The sequence below is a fragment of the Podarcis pityusensis genome (assembly GCF_964106645.2).
Source record: "Podarcis pityusensis genome assembly, chromosome: 17".
Taxonomy (NCBI): Eukaryota; Metazoa; Chordata; class Lepidosauria; order Squamata; family Lacertidae; genus Podarcis; species Podarcis pityusensis.
Genome location: NC_138042.1, coordinates 13,534,876 through 13,553,468, shown reverse-complemented (window position 1 = coordinate 13,553,468; position 18,593 = coordinate 13,534,876). Strand labels below are relative to the sequence as shown.

Sequence of the window (18,593 nt, the reverse complement as noted above, 5' to 3'; positions counted from 1 at the left end):
CGGCTTCACAGGGAGGAGGGGCGCCGCTGATATCTGCGCCTGCGGAGGGAAGGAGCTGTAAGGGGCGGAGTGGTTGCCTGGTCGACGAGAGCAAGAAGCGCAGCCGCGGAGGAGGAGGAGCGTCGAGGAAGAGGCGGGCAAGCCCGGAGCCCGTCTGCCAGCGGTACTCCAGCTCTGCCTCGAAGGCGCGCACAGGCGAGACCCTTGTGCGTGAGGATGCGGCGGGCGAGCGGCGGGCAGAGGCCGTAGTGGCTGTCCCGGGACTGCCGTCGAGGCTGCGCTCCCTGGCTTGCGCACACGCCCGCCTTCCCGCCGCCGTGCCCGCGCTCCTGGGCCCTGTCAGCGCGCCATGAACGGCTACGGCTCGCCCTACTTGTACATGGGCGGCCCGGTGGCGCCTCCGGCGCGGGCGCCCCTGCAGCGGACGCCCAAGTGCGCGCGCTGCCGCAACCACGGCGTGCTGTCGTGGCTGAAGGGCCACAAGCGCTACTGCCGCTTCAAGGACTGCACGTGCGAAAAGTGCATCCTCATCATCGAGCGGCAGCGCGTCATGGCCGCGCAAGTGGCGCTGCGCAGGCAGCAGGCCAACGAGAGCCTGGAGAGCCTCATCCCCGACGCCCTGCGCGCTCTGCCCGCCGCCGCCGCCGCGCCCGGCTCTGCTGGGACCACGACCACGGGACACCCCGGAGCAGGAGCCGCTGCAGCTGCCGTCGCTCCCTCGGAGGGACCCCCAGGCACACCGCATCGCCCGCCGATGGAGCTGGCCGCCGCAGCCCTCCGCTGGGCTTCGGAGCAGCCCACCGCCGTCCAGCCGCCGCAGCTGCCCAAAGCAGGTATGTGGGAGTGCAGGGGGCGGGGCGGGGGGGGCAAGGCGCCCAGAGGCAACCAGTGGCGCATCGGGCCCCACAAGCAGCAGGGGCTTCAACTAGGCTGCTTTGACTTCTCCACGGATTATAAGGGGTTCATCGGCTTCGGGGGCGAACCACATCTCAGCCCCGGAACTTGGGGAGGCGGCGGGGCCCGGAGTTTACTCTAAGGAAGCAGGCAGTTCCCGCAGACGAAGACGGTGGGGACGCGGTGGGGAGGACGGAGGCTCTTTCCGAAATGGAGCTGTAGGCAGCCGTCGTAACTTCGCTGAAATAAAAAACAAATCCGGTTGAAATCTAGTGGAGACTTAGTTGCAAGTCGCTCTCCGGCTTAAACTGTATGTCTACGGCGTCGGGGCCCGATCCCTAGGCAAAGGCTAAAGGGGTATTGTAATTAATCGGGAGATTCCCGCGCGCCCAAGTGGGCTCACGCAGGGACACAACTTTCCCCGGGCCGTGGAAAACTTCGCGGGGGGTGGGGAGTGGCGAGGTTTCTTTCTGGTGTGCGGCGCCCTTTTTTTTCTGCCGTCGGGAAGGAATGGGGAAGAGCAAAGCGGGGGCGGGGGGAACGGTCTCCATTGGGAAGTGGGTGCTGCGCTGGGGAGGAAACGCATCTTCTCCCGCCTCCTACTTGGGAGGCAACTAGAATCGCCGGGATGGGGCCTTTGGTCCCCCGACGGCTTTCCTTGGCAGGGCGGCGTGTCCCGTTGTCCGGGGAGCGAGGGAGACTCTGAGCTTGCCAAGAGTGCTTGCCTGCTGTCATACATCCAAGACGCGCAGTGAGGACAGGCGGAGGCGGGGCAGGCCCTTCTCTTCCCAACCGGGACCGGATTTTGGGGTGGAAAGCTGCTGTGCGCGAGGCCGAGGACAGGAGGGGAAGGGACCCGTGAATTCTTCCTCCGTGAATAAAGGTGTGATCAGGTCTCGTTCACCTGCCTCGCCAGGACCCGGGGACATCTTCCTCCGGCCATTTAGAACCTGATATTTCAGAATATTTCGATCCCCCCCACCACGACGTCTCTCAGAGACCTCGGTATGGTTTGTAACAGATCCGCGGTACAGATGAGGTGTCCCTATCCGTCCAGGGTGAACTCTAAACTCGCCGACTGGGGAGTAAGTCTTCGTGAGCTCTGTGGGGCCTCCGCTTCGAATAACAACTCGCGGGATCTGCTCGATTCTGTCGCGATCTTGACTGCCAGAGGCTGACCGTCCCTTTGCTCTGCGCGCTTCGCCCTGTGAAGCGGAATCCCGGGGGGCCTACCCCAAGGTGACTGGAGTCAAGGATCCAGGGGATACTGAGCCAGGGATAGGGACCTTCTAGCCCAGGGAGCCCATCCGTAACTTTGCTGGTCCTCGGCGGCCAAGCAGCTGCTGTTTGCGGGTTCGTTTAAAAAATAAAACCAGCCCGACCCCCTCTCGGTCCAGTCTGCTTCTTCCCAGTGCTTAACAGTCATTCCCAATTGGTGGTCCGTGAGCCCCGGCGAGTCCGCATAACCCACCCGGGGGGGCCATGGTGCGAGTCACGTAACAAAAACTACCATAGAAATATCACACTTTTCAAAAGTAGGGACTCCATGACTTGGCTTTGGAAAAACAGGCGGACCGCATCACTTAGCTAGTCGGAAACGACCGGCGAGGAGATGCTGTTTTGGGGTGGACAGAAGGAGACTGCAATTTACATTCCTGTCGATCCAGGGAATTTAATAGTTGGAAGAAGTGGGGGAAATATCAAAGACCGTAACCAGAGACACTGAGCTGTGAAATGCGGGTTAGTGATCGTTCGAAGCCATTATTTTTAGCGCGAGAAACGGACGGTTATCTTGTTTGGCTGTAGTGACCTGAGCTGCTGTGCTCTGGAAGAAGAAGAGCCCATGTAATGTAAGCAGGTTCGGCCCTTAAAACGGATCCTGAGTAAGAAAGGCCCCTGGGACCTCGCCTTGCCCTCTTCGAAGGTCCGTCGAGCTTTCTGAGTAGTCGTATTCAGGATTGCACTGTACTTAAGCCGGCGTCGTGGCGTCCCTGAGCCTGTGCAGCCGCTGGGAAGTTCAGTGTTGCGCAGATTCAGCGCGCCTAACTGCACCAAGGCTCGGACTGTAAGCAGCAGGGACTTACTGCCCAATCCTATCCACATTTACTTGGTGAGTAGGCCTTTCTCCCTGGTAAGCATGCATAGGATCGCAGGGCAAGCTTTGTTGCAGATAATCCAAAGACCTGGGGAGGCAGGTGTGCGCTTAGAATCAAAATGTGTGTCTGTCCTGTTTATGCAGCCCGATTAGGCTTTTACTCACCGCCAGATATTACTGCTGCAGAAACTTGGTGGAAACAGGAAAGATTCAGGCCACAAGTCCCCGACCTGTGTCAAATCGGCGAGGAGACTGCGACGAATAGAGAGTCCTAAAAATATACAACATCCTGGTGAAATTGGAGACCCGTCGGCGCTCAGGGTCTGGCTGATTCGGTTGCAGCAGTCCTGCGGCGCTGCAATAAAGGCTGTAACGAGCTAATAAGGGTAGCAGGGAAAATCCCCTCAGGACCTCACAGCTCCCTGGGAGAGGATTTATGGGGTTTATCTGCCATCTCGGCAGCTGTTTCTGCGCGGAACCTGCGCCATCACCTCTGCGGCCCATTCTAGGAAATTCAGAGAGACTCACAAGCCGCCCTGGTCCCGCCAGTTCCATCAGGAAACGACTATCGCCCTGTTTTCCTTTTGGCAAATGTGATTTTGCTGTTCGCGCGCGGGTGTGTGGAGAGAGCCGGCTCCCCGCAAGATCAAGGCCCCTCTCGCGACTTTTCTCAGGTTTCAAAGTACTCTGCTAGCTTGCAGGGGACTTAGTAGAAATAACCTTTGCTGCTTAATTGGAAAATGAAAGAGGAGGCGGGGAAACAAGGCGGGGGAGAGAATGTATAAACCCCGGAGTATATTCGTTGTAGACAGTTTCCTTCTTGGTGATGTCCTCTGTCTCCAAACTCTCAACCACCTTCATAATTATAAATTAAACGTTTAACCCTCCTAATCTTTATTTCTTTAAATAACACTATCTGATGCATTTCCAGGGCAGCTAACAGCTTACCATCACCCCCCACTAACCAATGCAACAGTCATAACAAAACAATTACAATTCTTTTAAATAACCAAACATTTAAAACTTCGCAGAGTCCGGATTACAAAACAAGGCTAATAAAAAGCTCGCTTAAGCAGAATCGTCTTCCCTCGACAGTGGGAACAGCGAGTCTCTCCCGTAGCAAGGAGTCCTACTCTTGAGGTGCCGGCACGAAAAAGGCCCTCTTGGGCATCTAGACCAAACGTTTAAGGCCTGGGGAGCATAATCAGTTCCGAAGAGCGCCAGGAAGGGTTGACAAACGACGGGAGCGCTTCTGAAATAGGCTTCGTATGCGCTCAGCCCCTTGTTCTGCTGGCTATCATACCTGCTGCATTCTGGGGCGACTGGAATTGTTGTAAAACTGTCAATTTAGTTTTGTTCCCCCCCCTAAAATAGGTAATTAAACTCTTCCCTCTCTTAGCCCATCAAACAATTAGGAGGCCGCCAATGTGCGTTTATTTTTTATGTGATTAGGGGTAGGAAGTGGAAAAAACAAAAATTGTATCAACAGTATCCTCTACTCGGGAGAGGCCTATTAAACTTGGTGGGTCTGACTTCCGAGTAAACATGCAGAGGAACAGGATGCGCAGTGGCTCTGAGCTCCGGGTGCGGGGATTTAAAATAGAACCCTGCAGATTTCGCATGAAGATCTGTGGGTGGCATCTAACACTAGTCTTGCTCAGAGAAGACCCCCTGAAGACAATGGACTTCTCCGGAGTTCCGTTGCACTTGGAAGCAAAGGTTTGAGGCGCGCCGCCGGATCTTGCCCTGCGCTTTGGATGTTCCTCGTTTAAGTCAACTTATAGTATACCTCGATCCCCAACGACGCCCGTTGAGTGGGAAACGAGCGCTTTTTGACTTCAAGAAGTGGGCCTGATCCGGAACTGGCTTCGAGGTGGCAGTTCTCGGGGCCTTCCTGCCTCCTCTTAGGCCTGGCGACCTTAAACTCAGACGTTCCTCGCTTTCCAAGACTCTTTCGAAATGAAGCGAGGTTACAGTTCAGGAGTACGCTGCGTCGCGTTCCTTCTCAAGGTTAGACGTTGTTGAGTGCGTGTGCGGAGTTAGCACACGGAATGCTGGTTTTTGTACAACTGCCGTGACCCTTTCGTGGCGGATTGTGTCAGGAAACTTTTTGGGAATTTTCCTTCTCCCATTAAACCTGGCGGCGACTCTTTCTCCGAAAGGAGAGACTCGCAGATGCGTTTGACTATCCAGCGCACCAGCCCCTTGGGAACAAACCCCTTTCCTCGAAGGAGCGCGGAAGGGGCTGCGGACACAGCGGGAAGGTCTCCCAGCTCGACCCCTTCCTCGAAGACTTTCCGCCCGGACCTTGGATACCTGCGCGCATTTCGGCCTCTGGAAAGCGTGGCTGGGATGGGATACATACAATATAAAGAATAGTGTGGCGTGCCCTCTCCACCCCATACAAACACCGGGTCGTCTTAGACGAGGCTGCTTCTGTGCGTAAGAGAGGGAGAGGTTTCAGAACTCGAATACAACCCTGGAGCCGTCGACCTTGCTCCGAGGGGGCCTGGACTGCGGCGCTGCGTAAAGGCGCTTAGATTAGGAAGGGCGAAGCAGGCGAAGGGGAAGCTGGTGCCCAGGCTCCTTATTATTCGGGGCTGAGGTGGGGAGAATTAATGTAGGCCGCCGCGTCTCCGAAGCATTTAGATATTTCGGGACCAAAGAAAATATTGCAACACACGGCGAAACCTCGACTGTTGGGTTTTTGGGGGAGGAAGGGCGCGCGACTTAGTCCTCTTCGGTTTTCACTTTTATACGCGATGCACTGGGAAGAAGTTGGGGATTTATTTATTTTTAATTTCCGAAAATCCGAATGAATGTTGTTTTCTGGATAGCATTGCAGCCTGGCGTGCCCAGCGCATCGCGTTCCACACTCCAGTTCCACAGGGTTCTTTGGAATGAATAGTATACCATTCCCTACGGATCCAGAATAAATATTCCCACTTGATTCCAGCCCCACTTTTGGAAATGCGCGCTACTCAATAAGCATGAATTTAAAGGTTTGTGTGATGCTTTAGAATAATTCTATTAATTTGTAATAGCCTGGTGACAATTTGTTAAAAATTATGGAAAATCAATAAAAAGAATTGGCATAAAAATAATAGAATTGTAGAGTTGGAAGGGAACCCGAGGGTAATCTAGTCCAACACTCTAAAATGCAGGGAACTTTTTACCCAATGGGCTCGAACCCACGACCCTAAGATTTGTGGGATTTTTACAATGCAGTCAAACCAACGATGCATGTTTGCTACATAGGCGCACGAGAGGAACTGAAGCTCAGAGTCTTGTAAGTTCCCTCTGAGAGACGCTCCCACAGTGCCCTGTTAGGGGAAGGCGTATCCATTCCTATAATCTCCTCACCTGGCTGGGCACTTCTTCTTTGCCCTTTGCCCTTTCAACTTCATCTCAGCAATGTAGAACATCTGGATGTCCGAGCTGCATTGCTCAGACACCATTTTAAACCAGACTAAAGTATGTCTTTGTAACCTGGTTACCATTTTAAGCTTGCCTGAACAAAGCTGCTTTACCTGTTACTCTTCGACAAGTATTCCGAGTGAGTAAATGCTATTTTTACCTTTTGCAAGACTGTTTGCGTGGTTATTGTTTTAAGAAAATGGGAAATAGCAGGGGAATCCAGTCTGCCTTAAAAGAATCCTGGATTACTTAAACCAACAGGCTAAAACTGGCCTATCTAAGCTTCCTCATTCTAAGATGCAGAGGGATACGTTCTGCTGAATTTACAAAGGTGAGGAAGGAATGATAATACAGTACCTAAATATATATATCTCCTCTCCTAGTTTCTATAAAAATCTCATCAATATTAAGCAGTGCCGGATTTGCGTATAAGTTAAACAAGCTATAGCTTAGGGCCCCACTCTCTTGGGGGCCCCCAAAAAATGCAAAGGAAAGAAACACCTGGATGTACTGGATCAAAAACTTTGATAAAATACCGGTACATATTTTGTTATGTGCAAATGGCTTTAGATACCTTTTAGGTTCATAAATTACCATATAGCATATATTCAACACAAAAAACAGCCACAATTTGCTGTTGACAAAGGGCAGCTGGACATATAAAGGGCCCCATTCCCTTCAGTAGCTTAGGGCCTCACCAAACCTAAATCCGGCCCTGATATTAAGAATCAAATGGTCTACCTACGGACTGAGCTTTTCCTTCTCCAGTTTTGCCTCCGAATCTGCAAGCATTTTGACTGCAGCTAGTAGGACACAGTCGGTCACGACTGGACCTAATGGTCAGGGGTCCCTTTACCTTTACCTTCAGTAGGACTTTAGGGGGAAAGCGTTAAGAGTGTTCTTGGGGGTTTCATTCCCGACTCTTTCTCCCCTTCCTGAGTAAATGTGCTTAGCAGGTTCGCAGCCTTAAAGTTTTCAGTAAGCAAAGCGAGGCTGCAATTCTAAGCACTCGCACTGCGGAGTAAGGCTGCAGTTCTAGGAGAAAGTCTGATCGATAGGGCTTACTTCTGAGTAAAAATGTAGAGGGTTGCCTTGTAAGATCAATGGGGTTCACTCCCGCTTAACATGTTTAGGATTGCTCTCCATAAGGCTGCAATTATCCGGTCCCAGTTTGCTTGGGACGAAGACCTCTTGATTTAAATGGGATTTCCCACTGAGAAATTGTCAGTTGTCAAATTGTCAATTGTCAACAACATAGCCGACAAGCCGCTAAGGTGTGGGGAGAATGAAATAGCGAGACGTGTAGATAGAAAGGAAACTTGCTATCTGCAAATTTCGCCTTGGCGCGATTCCTGCTGCTTCCTCAATCCGATTCTAAACGATGCGTGCAAAGTTCTGGAGTACGAATCTACACGTACATAAGTCAGACACATGGCTGTTTTAAAGATTATCTTCTCTGTTAGCAGTTCCTGCCTCTAAGTCCTCCGCTGAGTATTTTAGGGCCCATGATCCATTAATTCCCTTCTTTCTGCGAAGGGAACCACAGTTCTCCCCCACCCCTCCAATATTTTGCTGCTGACTTTAAATAAAAAATTAATAAAACAGAAGAAGAAAAGAACAGCTTAATTGAAGGGGGTTGATTTGTGCTTGCACAGACGTGTCAATGCAGTGGCTCTCCTTGAAAAGGGAGAGGTATGTTTAAACATTTAAATTCAATCCAAAAGTCTTAGAAGAGGGAGGATTCCAGAGATTGTTTGCATCCTTCTGCAGATATATGTTTACTGCTTTTATTCTATTTTTTCCAGCGTGAATGAATGGAAATATAATACTTAAAAGATTTTTACGTGTTCTGAGGTTTTATATTTGTTATATTCTTGTCCTGAGCATCCATCTAAAGATTTTAAACAATGTAATAAATCCTTTATTGTGGTAGAGGCTTTCTGTTGCCATGGTTTGGTTTATGTAACAAAACATCACCTGCAGCATCCCTTGTTCTGTGGGCTTAAAGAGAAGGAGCGAAATTCAGAAGAAAGTTGTGCTCTTGCAAGTGACGTTGTGTTCAGTGCCTTGTTTTTACAAAAAAAGTGTCAGTGCTGTAATTAGAATTATTCTTGGACAATTTTTTTGTTTTACAATTAAGCCAATTTTGTCCTGCGTAAGTTCCTTGAAACTGAAGGCCTGTGAAATCAACAGCTGGGCAATTCCTTCATTCGAACCAACCAAAATATCATAAAAGTGTAGCAAGCTTTCAAATTCTTAAGAAATCTTCATCGGGCAAGATGTTAACACAAAGCAGGGAGTCAGGAGGAGTGTATGTGTACAAAAATTAAGCAGATGTTGCAGCCACGAAGTCAGCTTCTGGACTCATTTGCCTTATGGGCCGATTGAAGGCTGAATAAATCTCTTTTTTCCCTCCTGGAAATTTAAGGCTATCTGAGCAAGTGCTCCCCCCCCCCCGCCCACAGGTATTACAGATAACAGGTTACACATTCAGGATTCTGGGCTAAAGAAGCAATGACTACCCTTTCCTCCAGCAGATCGCAGGGCAGAATTCATAACATGTAATGCTGACATCTGCTTAAATGAAAGCTGGTCCCTTAACTTACTTAAACAGTATCTTACTTATACAGTATGGATAGCATCTGTCTGGGGGGGGGGGATATAATTGCTTTGATGAGTTATCATTATAAACTCCGCAGCTGAAAGAAAACCTTAGTCATTTTTCTTTCTTTTTTTAGTCCCCCACAAAATCAGTTGACAATTTGGTTGGTCATGGTAAAATGACTTGGGGATTTTTCCAAATAAAAGTGGCACTTTAATCCCTATGCTAATGTAACCTTCCTCTTCTTCTGCTTAAGTGATTTGGTGGGTTTCTCCCAGAGAAAAGTTTGTTTATTTGCAGGGCAGAGGACTGGCAACTAGTGTCCCATGAGATGACAGCATGTTGTAGAAAAAGTGGCAGTGTTTTGTCCCTGCCTGCCTGCCCCACTACCCCTCAGTGTGGAACTATAACCAGTGGCGGACCTTGGCATCTCAAATGCCAGTGGCGCCATGTGCAGCACCAAAATCTGGCACCCCTGCCTCTCGTCTTCTGCAGCACCCCAGAAGCCTTGCACCCGGTGCAACCAAACCGGCTGTGCTCCCTTCCACCTTTGCTATAACTCCCATAATCCTTGGCCATTGGCCATGCTGTCTGGGACTGATGGAAGGTGGTCCACCTGCCTGTGCAGGGCCACAGGTCCCCAGCCCTGCGTTCGTGAGTCCCTAAGCATCCTCTGAGATTTGTGTCCTGCGTTCCAGGCAACACAACCTTGGAGGGCTTCATTGGCCCCTCCTTCACTTTGGAAACGTGGGATGTGATACCTACCGTATTTTTTGCTCTATAAGACTCACTTTTTCCCTCCTAAAAAATAAGGGGAAATGTGTGTGCGTGTTATGGAGCGAATGCAGGCTGCGCAGCTATCCCTGAAGCCAGAACAGCAAGAGGGATTGCTGCTTTTGCTGCGCAGCGATCCCTCTTGCTGTTCTGGCTTCTGAGATTCAGAATATTTTTTTTCTTGTTTTCCTCCACTAGAAACTAGGTGCGTCTTGTGGTCTGGTGCGTCTTATAGAGCGAAAAATACGGTAAGTAGCAGTCAAGTACCACATTCCTTGTTTTCCTAGAGTGGACATGCAGTTTGGTCCAGCCAGTCAAAAACTTCCTGTTTCCTCCTGGCTGGGACATACTTCTTTTGCATGTGACTAGACACGGGTGGTTCTGTGGGTTAAACCACAGAGCCTAGGGCTTGCCGATCAGAAGGTCAGCGGTTTGAATCCCCACGACGGGGCGAGCTCCCGTTGCTCAGTCCTTGCTCCTGCCAAACTAGCAGTTCAAAAGCATGAAGTGCAAGTAGATAAATAGGTACCACTCCAGCGGGAAGGTAAGTGACGTTTCTGTGCGCTGCTCTGGTTCGCCAGAAGCGACTTAGTCATGCTGGCCACATGACCCGGAAGCTGTACGCCGGCTCCCTCGGCCAATAAAGCGAGATGAGCACCGCAACCTCAGAGTCGACCATGACAGGACCTAATGGTCAAGGGTCCCTTTACCTTTTAGAGGTGGGCGTGACTTTACCTGTTCAGGTAACAAAAGTACAGGGCATGCTGCACTCTCTCCCTTTTTGACTTCCTCTGTTGTTGGAGCAGCTTTGTAGCTAGATATGCGAAAAATCCCAGGACCCTGGGATTACCCTCATATGGTATAGATCAGGCTTCCTTAACCTCAGCCTTCCAGATGTTTTGAGACTACAATTTCCATCATCCCTGACCATTGGTCCTGCTAGCTAGGGATCATGGGAGTTGTAGGCCAAAAACATATGGAGGGCCGAGGTTGAGGAAGCCTGGGATAGGATCCACATGTATATACGTTGTAACTAAGTTTGCCTTCTGGGATCCAACTGTGAACAGAATGTAAGTAAACTACTTTTATATACTTTATACAAGATTGTGGTGTGTTTATTCTTTTAAGAGGGATGAAAGGGAACTTACCAGGAGCATACAATTCAATACAGTGGTACCTCAGGATGCGAACGGGATCCGTTCCGGACCCCATTCGCATCCTGAAGCGAACGCAACCTGCGCCTGTGCATGTTGCGTTTCGCCGCTTCCGCACATGTGGTGACTTCATTTTGACTGCCTGCGCATGTGCGCGTGGTGAAACCCGGAAGTAATGTTCTCCGTTACTTCCAGGTCACCGCGAGCGCAACCCGAAAATACTTAACTTGAAGCACATTTATCCCGAGGTATGACTGTACTGAATTGTATGATAGTGAGAGCCTGCAACCAGCTACCTGCTGTGCAATTAAAAAGGGGAATGTAAACTCTGCTCAGTAAAGGAACTTGCTAGCACAAGTTAGGAAGGATATCAATAAACAATATATCCTCTCCTGCCTCCCTGAACATTCCAACAGGAAAAAGTACTGCTGAAGTCCAGAGGCGGTTTGGCATATCCAGCTGTTTTGGGGAGGGACGTGGCCTGAGAACAGAAGCTCCTCTGAGCTGCAAGAAGCTTATAAATCTGATGGATAGAAGCACGATTGACTCGCACTCCCTGCCTCCCTGATAAATGAACTCCCCAGTTTAAAAGATTACAGTAATCATGGGAGGACAGTGTAAATCGAATCTGATAGCAATAACTTTTGGGGAAGGTCAGGCTCAAGTGAAATGTTACCAGGCAGCAGGCATTTTGTTTGCAAAATACAATCAAAGAGCATTGATGAGAAATTCTTCCCTGCCAGCTAGTCAGCACTTTCTGCTTAACGGCTTTGAGGTGAGGGGAGGGGGAAATCTTCATCCATCAAATGTCCTGGAGAACTCCTTCCAACTAGACTGTTGCTTCTTGAAAAGAGGGGCAGCTCTGGAGGTTTGCCTCTCTGAGGACACACAGATTCAGAACCATCAAAGTATTACGCGACTTTGGCACGTGGCGTCAAATCTGCAAAGGCTGTTTTGTGGGTGAGTGTGAATATATCCATATTCTAAACTACAATAGGAAGCTGCATAGAAGGTGAACCCCTGAACGGTGGAAAGCAACAATGAGGGCTGCAAATTGTTTACCAGGAAACCGACAGCCAATACAAACAAATGAATAAATTCATTTGGGATAAATTCAGCTATTTATTCAGCCAGAAATCATTTGTGCTTCCTTGGCAGATCCAGGAGTATGCACAGTGTCAAGAACTGTCACCTCAATGAGAAACAACAATTTGAGGCTGACCTGCGTAAAATGTTAAAAGAACCAAAGCGATCAAGTGCAATGTTTTAAAATAAGAAGTGATAGTGGAAATCAGTAGATGCCTTTGCTCTTTCTGTTGCTCATAAATAACACTGTTTGCACAACATTTTTTTGCTAGGGTCTAATCTGTCCAAGTTATTATTAACATTATTTTAGCTAAAGGAGATGCTCCACTACTTTTGAGGAAACTGCTTGAGGACTTGACTCCGAACCTGCCTCAAGTCCAATAACAAACTTGCTATTTTTCAAGTGTTCAGTTTTAGAAAATGCAAAACTGTGTGGAATCCCAGGTGCAAAGCAGTTTCATTTCATAAAAAACAAAATATATTTTAATCAGCTTGGTTAGATTTCAATTTATACTCTGGATGACTTCTAGTTTCAATGAAGAATTAACTAGGATACAGTTTGATATGTGCAAGGCAACATAAAAATGAATAACGGAGCAATAAATCATAACAAAACATTAAGTCCTTCTGCTAGAACTACTATCCAGAGAGTTAAGGTGTATAGATTTATCAGGTATAAGACAGAATAGAATCATATAGGCATGCTTTTAGTCACTATGTAAGTTCCCAACTTGACCTGTAAGAACTTCCTTGATTTTCCTATAAAGAATGGCAAAAATGCCCCTTGTTTTCTAGGCGTGTGTCTGAGTGCTTTTGCATTTGCCCTGCGCTAAGTTGGAACAAATGGCAATCAAGTTTTCTGTGGATTGTCCCTTGTTCCGATTTACACACGGGATGTACGGAAGTGTGGAATACACACTCTCTTTCAGAAACATCTATTGTTTCTTTTACAGATATTTTTCAATGAATGACCCATGTATGAAAGTTTTTTATGCAACATGGAAACTTGCAGAGTGCATTCTGAATACTAACTGGCTCTAATAAAAACTGTTATTTTACCAACCTTGTAAAATTTGTTGTAAATTTAACTAATCTTATCAAAACTATTTCTGGTACGTAAGACTCTCTCTCTCTCTCTCTCTCTCTCTCTCTCTCTCTCTCTCTCTCACACACACACACACACACACACTGCATTGACCTGCACAGGTGCAGCAAATGGTTCTAATCACGCCTTGTAAAAGGTAAAGGTAAAGGGACCCTTGACCATTAGGTCCAGTCGCAGACGACTCTGGGGTTGCGGCACTCATCTTGTTTTATTGGCCGAGGGAACCGGTGTACAGCTTCTGGGTGATGTGGCCAGCATGACTAAGCCGCTTCTGGTGAACCAGAGCAGCACATGGAAACGCCATTTACCTTCCCACCAGAGTGGTACCTATTTATCTACTTGCACTTTGTCGTGCTTTCAAACTGCTAGGTTGGCAGGAGCAGGGACCGAGCAACGGGAGCTCACCCCATCGCAGGGATTTGAACCGCTGACCTTCTGATCGGCAAGTCCTAGGCTCTGTGATTTAACCCACAGCGCCACCCGCATCCCTAATCACGCCTTGTAGCCCTACTCAATATCAAGGCCCTGGATGTGTAATTTCAAGGACAGCCAAAATATTAGCAGAATTTTTAACATAAAGCATTTCTTTCAAACCACACTGAAAATGTTCCAGACCTAATAATGATTCACCTTTGTGATTCATAGTTTTATGAGTCTTCACCCTCCAGCCCCCAGAAATTTGGTGGTTGGGAGAGTCCCAGGGTACATGAGCTTAAATAAGAGTACATATTTTACAAACTTGGAAATAAACATTTTTGTGCTGGGGTAGGTATAGAGTTCAATGTGTTAGAACACAAGGCATGAGTGTCCACAGGTTCTTTGCTGCTGCTGCTTGGTTATTTAAACAGAGTATTGCATCGAGATGTGAGCTCCATGGCATTTGCCTAAATGAAGGAAAGTTGGAGAGGACACAAATAGAACATCCCCTTTGTCAAGCTCATTCTGCACATCTGTGGTTTTTGTCATGGAAGGGTGTGGCTTGTTGAGCTTTATAAAGATATCAAATAAATGAAAAGGACAGGATTAGCATATAGTAGTAACTTATGTAGTCACCATATTGAGGCTGGTCAGATGCAGAAGAGAAGGGAGAGAGAGAGAGAGAGAGAGAGAGAGAGAGAGAGAAGGACTGATGCACCTTTAAGAGCTGTGTGCAGGTGAGTTAGCTAAACCAGATGAGCTAGGGGTTTCCCTTGCATGCAAAGACAGACTTTGGCTGTTTGAGTGGATGAGACCAAGAATGGGTCCAAGGGTCAAGAAGGCGGTTTCTGCACATGCTGTAGAGCAGTAGTTCTCAACCTGTGAGTCCCCAGATGTTGTTGGACTACAACTCCTATCATCCCTGAGCTCTGGCCTTGCTAGCTAGGGGTGATGGGAGTTGTAGTGCAACAACATCTGGGGACCCATGGGTTGATAAAGGCTGCTGTAGAGGGAAGTGAGGGGCAGATGGGGCTCGTCCACCTGGGAAGGGAGGCCATCTAGGAGAAGGAAAACTCTGGTCCTAAACCTCTGCTACCTTGTGGGACATCTTCAGGAGAAGAAAAGGCTAAGGAGTAAGCCCAACACAAATCCCAAGTGGAGTCCCTAAGACATTCGGACAGTGCCTTGTATGCCTCCTCCCAACAACTCCTGCAGCCAAGCTGGGGAGGTTAGGCTGGCTCAACCAGAGCCAGGGCTTTTTCGGCTGTGGCCCCGATCTGGTGGAACGCTCTGTCACAAGAGACTAGGGCCCTGCGGGACTTGACATCTTTCTGCAGGGCCTGCAAGACAGAGCTGTTCCACCAGGCCTTTGGCCAAGGCACAGTCTGACCCCCTCCTTTGGTAATCCTCACAGAACTCTAGCCCAATGGTTGCCATTAATTTGATTTTGAATTGGTTTTAGAATGCATTTCAATTGATTGATTGTGATTTTATGTGAACTGTGTTGCTTTTATTGTTGTGGGCCACTCTGAACCTGGCTTCGGCTGGGGAGGGCGGGATATTAATCATCATCATCATCATCATCATCATCTTGCTCTGCTTTCCTTTGGACCCCATCAGTGAGGCTGAGGGGGCGGGTCTTGTTGTCTGGGCAGCCCAGAACCTCCATGCATATTGCCCAGGCTTGCACCCTGGGGAGGTCACTTCAGTGTTGCTAACACAGCTGCTAACTTCACCCTCGGAAGTGCACTCTATTGTCTCTTGAGACAGATGAATGCCAACAACAAGATGGGGGATTTCAGCAGGTTTCACTTAGAGTGCAGGCGGCTGCAATATCCTTTTCTGCACTGCTTGGGAGGGACAGAAGCTGTGTCCTCCCTCCCTATATTGTGGGTGTGGCTTTTTTGGCCATGTACCACAATTATCTCCTGCCCACCTAGCAGTTTGAAAGCACACAGTGCAAGTAGATAAATAGGTACCACTCCAGTGGGAAGGTAAACGGCGTTTCCATGCGCTGCTCTGGTTCACCATAAGCAGCTTAGTCATGCTGGCCACATGACCCGGAAGCTGTATGCTGGCTCCCTTGGCCAATAAAGCGAGATGAGCGCCGCAACCCCAGAGTCGGCCATGACTGGACCTAACGATCAGGGGTCCCTTTACCTTTTTACCGCAAATATATGGGTGAAGCTGAACGGAGCAGAAAACAGAGTCAAAGAGATGGTTAACTGTGGTGAGGTTAACATATACAACAGTTTAAAACTGAGACTGATGGCATGAAGGTTTTCCTTATTCTTAGACTCCTGATCAGTGGCCTGATTTTTCAAATTTCTCTTCCAGTGCGGCTGACAGGGGGTACTTCATTCTGACGTTATCTTGAGTAGCAAATCAGTCTTGCAGTTGGGTACATCTCAGCCCTTTTATTCTATGAAAGGGCACTGTCATAGTGTGAGGGGTTTTGGTCTGCAATAATTGTTTTTTAAAAAAATGCTTTTTATTGCTGTTTCATTTAATACAAACAAACAAACAAAATACAGTAAAATTCAACACTCATTTACTCATATTCTTTCCCCACACTCTGCTGAGCATTGACTTCCTTCCCTTCAACAGGTTTTCTTATGTCAGTTACTTTTCCACAGTTTCTTATTGTATCCAATCCTATCTACATCGTAAGATTTATTTCAGTCCTGCCAGAGTCTTCAAATTCCTACAGTTATTATTTATGTACTCCATAAATTTACTCCAATCTTTTTGGAATTTTGCTTCCTCCTGATTTCAGATTCTGCAGATCAGTTTTGCTAATTCTGCATAATCTGCAATAATTGTTATAGGGAGACACAGAGACAGACAGAATAACTTTGTTATGTCCATCTCCAGTGCTTTTTTTCCTGGGGGTATGCATACCCCTAAACATTTTGTGAATCTTTGTACATTTGTTGATTTACTGTATTTATTTCCCCCAATTTGAACTATAAAATGGTCCATCTCTGATTTGCTGTGCTCAAGGTAGCAGATATGGGGAAGGACCCAGAGTCGATGAACCGGCAGTCTGACTTTATTATCAAGCGCCTCCTTTAATACTTACTGGAACTTCACCTTCCTTTTAAGAGCTGTTCCTGGCATAACAAATCTGCCCTCTGTTTTACAGACATGACTGAAGACCGACTGGGGGATGCCAGCGGAGTGGACAGTGCCGAGACCTACAGTGACAAAGACGCCGACCAAAGGAGCACCCCAGACTTGACAAAAGCCAAGAGCGGTTTCGCTCCAGAGAGCCCAGAGATTGTGTCCGTGGATGAAGGAGGCTACGCCATCCAGAAAAACAGCGGCAGCGCCGACAGCAGGCCTCAGAGCCCCAAATACCAGCCAGAGCCAAACCACCTCCTGATCGAAGGTCCGTCAGGGACAGTTTCTCTGCCTTTTGGCTTGAAAGCCAACCGGCCACCCCTTGAGGTGTTAAAAAAGATATTTCCCAACCAAAAGCCAACTGTGCTTGAATTAATCTTGAAGGGCTGTGGGGGTGACCTGGTGAGTGCGGTTGAGGTTCTTCTCTCGAGCAGGTCCTCCATAGCTGGGGGGGACCGAACTTCTGCAGAATCAGAAGGCCTGGTTTTGCCTTCAAATGGACACCTCTTTGAACACACGTTGGGTTCCTATCCCATCTCTTCCTCCAAGTGGTCTGTAGGGTCTGCCTTCAGAGTTCCAGACACTCTGAGGTTTTCTGCTGATGCTAGTAATGTTGTGCCCAATCCGTTGGCTGTCCCCTTACAGCACCCATTCCCACAGCCACCTCGGTACCCGCTGATGCTGAGGAATACTTTGGCAAGAAACCAATCCAGCCCGTTTCTGCCCAACGATGTCACTTTGTGGAACACCATGACGCTGCAGCAGCAGTACCAGCTGAGGTCTCAGTATGTCAGCCCTTTCTCCACCAATACCACCAGTGTCTTCCGAAGTTCTCCAGTGCTTCCTACGCGGCCGTCAGAAGATCCCAGGATCTCCATCCCTGACGATGGATGCCCAATTGTCTCCAAGCAGCCTATTTATACAGAAGACGACTATGATGAAAGATCAGACTCCTCAGACTCTAGAATACTAAACACATCCTCTTAGAACGACAATTTACAATGATATTTAGCAATGTGGCAGAACTACTGGGTGTCAAGAGGAAGGAATGACGCTCTTGTTACTGTATTATATAAAAAAGGCGATTTTGCTTGTTACTATCCTTTAGCAATAAAGACATAACTTATTTTATTTCTTGCACTTCACTGGAAAATGCCAAATAGCTACCACTTCATGGCTTTAGTGCTGAATGTTTATTGCAGAAAAAAGGGGGGAAAGATTAATTTTAAGCATAGACGTGAGGAACCAGGGATTGCAGAACATTTTAGAGTGGAGCAAATAAGTCTTGCCTTGCAGACAGTTGGGAATGTTGATATTGTACTTGAATGCAGTGTTTGAGAAGAGGACTCCTCAGGACATAAGATATCAAAAGCAAATAATTCATTGGCAAATGGACTTAAGAAGGACCTTGTTGACTTTATGACAATAATCACCCTGGTTTTAAAACCAAGAGTCATGAAAGACTGGCCAAGAGTCTGCCGCTCCTGTGCAATGGAAGCGTGCACACTTTTTGGAGACACCTTAAACACGATTCACACGGCTATATAGAAACCTGTATAATGTCAATGGAAAGTCAAATACAGCTGTGAGTTGCATGAAAATGTCTTGTGAGAAATGAGCTCATGATTAACATTTGTTGGGGTATTGTAGCATGCTAAGGATTCTAGGGGGGGAAATAAACTTGGATGATGATCTCGATTTTTTATTTTTTTAAACCATGTCATTTATATTTGGGAGAGAGACGGCAGGTGTGGACAGCATATAAACGAGTCTGGTTTTATTGACAGACCATTCTGAGCTGAAGTTTCAGCCTGCTGAACTGAGAACTGGCTGCGTACATAAACTGATAGGGTCGAATGAGAAGAGATGTGGAGACAAAGGTTGGGGTTTAGCTGAGTGTGCTAGAGAATTCACAATGTCGGCACT

General features: G+C 48.0%; 1 protein-coding gene across 1 annotated transcript; it reads left to right on the top strand.

Annotated features, from left to right (window-relative positions):
* Positions 1–349: 349 nt before the first annotated feature.
* On the top strand, positions 350–18,335 carry DMRT3 (doublesex and mab-3 related transcription factor 3; the record flags this gene model as incomplete). The annotated part of the gene is made up of 2 exons (XM_080987866.1): positions 350–833; positions 16,690–18,335. 2 exons carry the CDS (start codon positions 350–352, stop codon positions 17,652–17,654), a joined length of 1,449 nt encoding a protein of 482 aa, XP_080843992.1. The 3' UTR covers positions 17,655–18,335.
* Positions 18,336–18,593: the final 258 nt, after the last annotated feature.